General features: G+C 33.6%; 1 protein-coding gene across 1 annotated transcript; it reads right to left on the reverse strand.

Annotated features, from left to right (window-relative positions):
* Window positions 1–768: 768 nt before the first annotated feature.
* LOC105107825 (proteasome subunit alpha type-2-A) lies at window positions 769–5,478 on the reverse strand. Its single transcript, XM_011001881.1, has 10 exons — window positions 5,234–5,478; window positions 5,054–5,118; window positions 4,301–4,347; window positions 3,786–3,861; window positions 3,320–3,387; window positions 3,038–3,107; window positions 2,460–2,545; window positions 1,971–2,033; window positions 1,423–1,488; window positions 769–1,090 (listed from the first exon to the last, which is right to left on the reverse strand). Exons 1-10 carry the CDS (start codon window positions 5,349–5,351, stop codon window positions 1,042–1,044), a joined length of 708 nt encoding a protein of 235 aa, XP_011000183.1. The 5' UTR covers window positions 5,352–5,478; the 3' UTR covers window positions 769–1,041.
* Between the last annotated feature and the right edge of the window lie 2,465 nt (window positions 5,479–7,943).

The following is a 7,943-nucleotide window of genomic DNA, read 5'->3' on the forward strand; positions in this document are numbered from 1 at the left end:
AAATCGAATTGCAGACTTGGAATGCTATCAGGTGGCAAGTTGCGGCCCGGAAAAGAAAAGAAAGAGAACAACCACAACTGAAGTTAAAATATACAGAAATTAACAAGGCAACATGAGCAGTATGAGCAATGGCATTGCATAAGAATTAAGAGAGGGAGGATTAGACTTCCATGGACGCATAAAAGGAATATCTAGAGTTGAGCATCCAGCATGCAAAGGAAAGCAAAGAGGACATGGAAGATTGTTTTCTGGGATAATGTACTACATGAGTGAAGAATAGCTTCTGTTCCTTTTCTGTTTACTGAAGGGACAAGTGAACCTCAAAATATCTCAGCTAGTAAAAAATTAGGTTTCCGTCACCTCGTGGTGCCCCCTGACTGTATTTGGTAGAGAAGGATACTCAAGTTTAAATAACACTGGGATTATTTTGTCTAAACACAATATGCTAATTATTAGTGTTAATATTAATATAATTTACCGAAAATTCCAGTACAAATTTTGTTTGAAAGCTGGCTGGTGTTAAAAATTATATAAGAAAATATTTTTTTAATATATTTTTAATTAAAAAACATCTTGTATCACATCAAAATTAAAGATATAGAGTGTAAACTGACAAACTGTTGCAAGCGGAACAAGAGCCACCGAAATTTTATTTTATTTTATTTTATTTTTTTGAAGTAGCTCTTTGCATTTTCATGGATTGATCGGCTGCCACCGCTGTTTCCCTCTACAGAGTTCTCAGTTGGAATTAAATAATCAGCTCAAGCATTGGAGTGAGATGAGTATCATTGAAAAGACCAATTTCCAGCCATCTGTCAAACGTATCATAAAGGAAATCACATCGTTGCGCGACTTTAGAAGCATCTAAGATTGGAGAGAAGTCTCATAACATTTCCAAATCACAGTTCTACAAATTTGGAATTAATAGAAACTTGGGCTAAAAGCAACTGAGTCAAGCAGATTCCAAAAGAAAGTGACATGAGTATCTCGATTGGTGTCATACAGGAAAGAACTCCACTTCAGCCAAATAGTACGATGTCTCTATTCCACTTCAGCCAGATAATCATCAATTTCAGCTGGAGTTAGGACCCTGCAGTAAAGAAAGCGCAAGAGATAAGAACGCCATGGTTCTATCACATACAACTTTTTTCTAAAAGGAAGACAGAAACTAGAGAATGCGTGCATGAAAATCAAAACTAAACTGCAAAACTTAAACGAGAAGTGGAAGGCCATGTATGACATATTGGTGTAGATCCAAAAAGTTATAGACATCAGTTTTTAACTAGTAATGAACAGTGTTAAACTGCAATTTACTTATGGAAATCATCTTTGAGCAATTTACTTAGGGAACTCATCCCAAAGTCAAAATTACATGACGCCATCACCAAGCTTAAAAAGGAAATGGGTTATGAAAGAGCATGCCTGAATTGCTTGTCAGCACCAATTATCCCAATTTCAATATTTTTCCCAGAGATCTGTCCTTCAAATCTGCCAACACAAAAATAAACTTGTAAGGGTACAAGGTAAGCACTCGCAGCACTTGTATGAAACGTTAGAATGCTCATTTATATAAATGTTAGGCTAACTAATCCACCATCACTCTGATTATAGAAGCAAGACTCAACAAATTAACTTGTTAAAATCAACCTAGAAGAAAGAAAGTGTTGAGAGCCAATTTAAGTTCTCAGGGCTGAAGGCCTCAGCTAGAACGGTGTTATCCAGAATTCATTTTACCTACAACACTTCAAGCATGTGTGGCAGAAAATAGCAATACCTAAATGGCTAAATTTATATGTATATCACTCAATTATGTAATCAACTAGGTGAAAATGATGACATGCATGTAGCAGGTATGTTAAACCCCCTGAAAAATCTTCTCCTCCTTTTTATATATCAAACTTCATACATCCCTCAACACCACCACAGAAATTCAAAAATTAAAAAGGTGGAGGAAATTTAAAGTAGTATACCCCTCTTTCAGTGTCAAGATAGCAGTGTGTACAGCATCATCAAGCTCCATATCATCAGTGTATCTACAAAGCACATTTTAAGTTAGGGCAAATGAAATTGTTCAAATCAAATGAAGATATGCAGGCGTTAAACCACAATATTACCAAGCACATGTCCAATGGAACAAAAGCCAGAAGACAGATGTATTAGCAAAATTGTCATTTCAATCTTCATCTTTTTCTCTTTTTTTTTGTTTCCAAAATAAAATCCAGTTCTTCTTGGATGAGAAAGATGAAGCACAATAAATAAGATGAAAGAAACAGGGGCGTAGGACAAAGAAAACTGGCAGTTGAAAATTGAAGTAGCCAAAACTTTGAATGAAGCATATGCTTGGTAGTTGCTAGGGGTGGAGGTGAAAATGCATTTGCTGTAGCTAGGAAAACCCGTGAAGATGCTTGGAAGCATTTACAGAACTGAAGCATTTTGGGCTACCAAAAACAAATAAATACCTCTTCTCAAGAAACGTTTTTGCATTTGAAACATTTTTTCCCATTGCTGAGGCTTTCCATGAGAAGTAGGAACCTGAGGGATCAACCTAGCCAAACAAATACAAAATATCACATCTTCAGAATAATTATGATTTGAGTGCTAGAATAACATAAAATTAACTTGTATATCCTGAGATGAACATATGTTCAGAAAAGCAACACAAGCGAGTAATAATGCATCCAAATCTCAACCAAGAAAAAAAAGGAGTTAAAAAGCTATCAACCACCCTGGCCATAACAATTTTCATATCTGCTAACCAGCTGATGAGAAAAGCATCCAAGTAACTTTTCAAGGAACACACTATGAAAAAATACTATTTTACAAGCTACAGATTTTCCTCATAAACATGGCTATTTGCCTGGAACAAGTGGTTTTACAACCAAATCAAAAGAACCATGCAATGCAGAAGGGTGCATAATAGTTGCAGAGGCATACAACTTTTAGAATACTGGGCTACCATGTACTCTGCAGCAGATAATCCAGTATAAACAAAAAGTAGTTAATGACTTCCAACAATATAACAAGGAAGCACAGATACCTGGTACAGCTGTGGACCTTTGTCATCAAAACCAGCTACTAGCAAAGATACTCCAAAAGGCCTTACACCTCTGCAAGGAAAAACAAAGGAATAGAGGTTTCAAACTTCAAGAAACAGGGTGAAGAGTTGATATGCTGATGAGGGAACATAGGATGAGAGTTGTTGGGTTATTAAAATAAGGGCTAAGGTTTTGAAATTTGGAAATTGAAATTCAGATCTAAATTACATAAGAAATAAACTAAAACCACTGAAACATTTCAATTGTATAAAAGATGCCAGTACCCAGATTGAGTAAACTCTTGCATGACAGCGGCAGTTTCCCTCACGAGTTGTGTGACAGGAATTGGTTCCTAAAATCAGAACAATTCACAAGTTACAAACTTCATGATTAACAAGAACAGATGACAAAAATTAGATATAAAATAGTAATCTGATACTTAACCCCTGGATTTAATAAATTGATTCAGCTGGGCTTGGGGTTAAAATCGCATCACAGGGAAATAAGACAACTAATTAAGTCCCTCTGATTTAGACAACCCCAATAACTTCTTTGTAGGTAAATTCTCTTGACCTTATTGTCAAGCATTTGACGAATTATTTATATATGTTTAAAAGCGACAAAAGGATGCAGATATACCATTCATAATAAGATAAGCCATGGAAATTTAGCCACGCTATCGGTAACATTAAAACAAAATTGAAGAAAAAAGATGAAGTAAAACAATGAAGAAATCTTGAAGAACAGTACCTTGTACAATCTATGATATTGTTCTGCCTGCTTCCTACTTTTCCGAACTAAAACTCGAAAGTCAGGACCCATTCCACTACAACAAAATACAGGTGATTCAGAGACTGTAAAGACAAAAATACAGCAAAGCAACCCCCTTTGACATAGGCTAATAAGTTGCATGAGCTAGTAAGAAGTGACTCGTTGAGCAACCAATCAGCCAAGATGTCTAATCTACAGATCCAAGAGCAAAGCCATGTTATATTTTTCTTTTCCTAAAGAGCTATGCCAGCTCTTTTTTCCCGTTGAAACAGCTATTGGTGGGTATGTGAGCTGCATGTCAAAGCCAAGTCCATAACCATACCAATAAAGAACATTGAACTACAAGGAGTTCTACTGAAGTTCAGGTAATGAGTAGGCATGCTTCTATCTCAATCTATCACTCTCAGTCAAATTTCACACTGATCACAGCGCTAAAACAACAGCAGAAAAAAAAATGAACCTTCCTAGTTACCAACAAGCAGGCAGAAACAAACCTGTAGACAACTCCAATATTAGGTGTCAGATTCTGTATTTTCTGAACCTGAAATAACAAACAATTGAATACCATCAATAACCAACTCGAGTTTTGAACCATCTTACCGATTAGCATAATAGGCCAATCAGGTGGCTCCAAAATCAAACCATCTACACCATAATCAATTAATTGCAAAACAGCATGATTTAAAACAGCCAAGGTCACCTTTCCATATGATGAGAGATTAAAGAGGATTCAAATCTACACACTCCAGAATCCAAAGTCTCAATCTTTAACTAGTAGACCAAGGGATTAAAGAGGATTCAAATCTACACACTCCAGCATCCAAAGTCTCAATCTTTGAGTCGTTAACTAGTAGACCAAGACCACATTGTCAAGAACCCATGTTTCTTTTTACCAAAAAATCATCAAAATTTGTCAAATTTACACCGAGTTTTAACAAATTGCAACCAACCCATGTCAATAAACTTATATTACTACTAAAAGCCAAAATATATACCCATTTACTACCACACCAACGCCTTATTGGCAAGAACTAAACTTATGTTACTACTTGTTACTCTTCCCAAACCATCATCAGCCACTTCAAATAAAATGCCATATACCCAAGTCTCTAAATTTATGTTACAGCTAAAAGATCAAACTGCAAACCCGGAAATTTCATATAGAAAACACAATTAAAAAGGGGAAAAATTAAATGGTTTAACTAAAGAATATAATAAAGATAAAAATTCATAATTAATTTACTTACAGATGATTCATCGACTAAAATAGAAGGCAATTTCTTCTCAGTTGCAATAACAACACCGTTTGCAGCTACAACACAAAAAAAAAAAACCCAAACCCATCAATAACATCGTATCTAAGAACCCAATAACAACATAGTATCTTCGAAACCAACAAGAAAGGGGGAAAAATGAATTGCAACAACCTTTGATTCCGAGAGAAGTTTGGCCTGATCCAACGGCAGTCAATGCGTGCTCGATCTGTACTAGCTTTCCTGTAGGACTGAAAGTAGTGAGAGAAAAGGAGTACTGGCTATCACCCATGGTTGATTGATTGAATAAATATACTAAAACGCAGAGAGGAAAAACTGGGAATGCGAGCGTGCTTGTGCGAGAGAGATTTGCTTGGGGTTTTATTTTGCTTTTCTTGGTGGAGAAGAAGGTTTTTTTCCCTCTACCTGGGCTTTTCTCTGACTTCTCTTATCGGACCAGGGCTTATGAACTGGTGTGAGCATGGGCCTGTTTATATTGGGCTTTGAATTAATTAGAAGAACCTGTTAGGGGATCAGGTAATCCTAGTGCAAGTTTAACAAAGATTTTGCTCTTAATACCCAGAAATATAAGATTTCATCGATGATGTATTTTTTATATATATAAAAAAGTGACATTAATCTATAATTGTAGGAGATTTTGTTGAAGTCGAAATTTTTTGCTATAAAAACCCTAACATTAATCCATAATTATTGAAGAATTAGTCGAAGTTGGAGTTTTTGTAAAATCATGATGTTAATCCTTTTTTGCCTTTTTTGATAACAGTGAAGGAATTTTATTAAAGAAAATGTTAGTTCCATAAAAGAAAAGGCAAACTAGTACGTCGAAATTGGAGGCAATTGTAGAAGATTTTGTCTAAATTGAATTTGAAAACGATTGTTGAACCCGTATAGATGGCAAAACGTCAACTTTGGACATTCTTTCACGAAATTGGATTTTGGTACTCGGTTTTTCTTCCCTTTCTCTGTCGTTCTTCTCTCTTTTTCCTGGGTTTTTTTACTGGAATTAAGGGGCGGTTGCCATGGATTTTTCTGGTATGGAAAATGGTTGTTTGGATGGTATTTTAATGGCTGAGATTGGTCTGGTTTGGAGGGTGAAAAATGAAGGAGTGAGGCGCTGCAGTGGATGGCGATTTGGTGCTGTTTCGGGGCAGCTTTGGGGCCGTTTTGTGATGGTTTGAGTGGCTGTTTCAGGGCTTTGTTAGGGAGAGCTGAGCAGTTGGAAAAAAAAGAGAGAGGTATGGAGCTATTTTCGGGTTGAATGAAGGGCTGCTACTGCTAACTGGAGAGGCAGCAAGATGGTGGTGGTAAGGAAGGAAGCAGGGCTGATTTGGAGACAGATGAACACCGAAGTTGGTGGTGGAGAATTTGTGGTATTTTTTGGGCTTGTGGTCGTGGGTTTTGGAAGAGAGAGAGAAGACAGTTTGTTGTTTTTTTAGTATTGTGTAGCATTGCGAAAACGTTATTCTTTTAAAATATTTTTTTATTTAAAAATAAATTAAAATTATTATAAATGTAATTCTACTTACATCTAATATTTTAATCATTAAAAATCTTAACTAATTTAAAATTATAAATAAAATGATTAGTCATGTATATAAATAATATATAACCCCTAATATATCTTACTTAAGATAAATTATATTATTTATTTGTTTCATATAAACTAAAATATTGTTATATCTTTTAACTATTAGTTTATCTAATGATTAAAATCAGTTTAACCCAATATAATAGATTATAGTTTTAAGAATCAAGTATAATCATTTTAAAATTACATCATAAAAATCAAAGAAATTTTTTTTATTTAATATCAAAAATATATTTTACATGTAAATTTATAATTTTATATATTAAAAGAAACAATATAGTTTTTTGGTATTTTGGAAATGTATGCTTTAATAAACTAATTATTAAATTTAAAAATACATGAAAATATATCAACAAAACTATTTAAAAAAAGATTGGTATTTAAAGATACTAAATCATGCCATGTAATTTTTTATTATTTATGCAATATAATTTTTTTTATTTTTGAGAGACTTATCCATGATAAAATAAAATAAAACAAATTAATAATTCTTGTCTATATTTATAAAAGAAACTTATCATCATCCTCACTCAAACTTATATCATTATAAATCATCATCAAATAATCTCAAAACCATACTCTCAATGAATATTTTGTTTCAAAGACTAACAATTTATCAAAAAAGATTTAGAGGTTCGGAATCAACTAAGATAACCTAACAATTCATGAAACCGTGTAACATTGTTGCTTTAACATATAGAATTATATGTTGTAACTATTAGAGGAGGAGCCCTTGGTGGATCCGAAACTCCTTTATCTCCTTTTCAATTTGTTATTGATGGTGCAATAAGCTGACACTTATAGAGGGAGCTCTACTCCAAGTTTTAATATTCTTTTTGTTTTTCGATCTATATTTGTTTTTTTCTTTTACTTATTATTGTGATTGCTTATTAGAAAAAATCTTATCGATTTTAAAACTAATATATTTCATTGGTGATTCCCCACTTGCAAAGCAGAAAATAAATGATTTTAAAAAGAGCTCTACTTTATTAAAGTTTAAGTTTTCTTCTTATTTTTCAATCTATGTATGTCTTTTTATTTGACTTTTATATATTATTATAACTATTTCTAGAGAAAATATTTATCAAGTTTCAAACTAATACGTTCCCTCTTCATTCCACACTTAAAGATTCGAATAAAGATACTAGTATAGGGAACTTTGCTCTATTAAAATTTCAGTTTTTTTTTTAAATCCAGATCTATCCGTTGCAATTGTTGTAACTACTTCTAGAAAAAAAATTCTATCAAATCTGAAACTAATATGTTTCCTTTTTA

This window comes from Populus euphratica, unplaced genomic scaffold (genome assembly GCF_000495115.2).
Source record: "Populus euphratica unplaced genomic scaffold, PopEup_1.0 scaffold413.1, whole genome shotgun sequence".
NCBI classification, from domain to species: domain Eukaryota; kingdom Viridiplantae; phylum Streptophyta; class Magnoliopsida; order Malpighiales; family Salicaceae; genus Populus; species Populus euphratica.

Excerpts from the sequence above, each read along its gene's own strand:
- LOC105107825 (XM_011001881.1), bottom strand. The coding sequence starts at position 5,351 with ATGGGTGATAGCCAGTACTCCTTTTCTCTCACTACTTTCAGTCCTACA. Across the intron at positions 3,862-4,300 it reads AATATTGGAGTTGTCTACAG|TGGAATGGGTCCTGACTTTC; the intron begins GTTTGTTTCTGC and ends ATTTTGTTGTAG. Across the intron at positions 3,388-3,785 it reads AATATCATAGATTGTACAAG|GAACCAATTCCTGTCACACA; the intron begins GTACTGTTCTTC and ends TTCTGATTTTAG.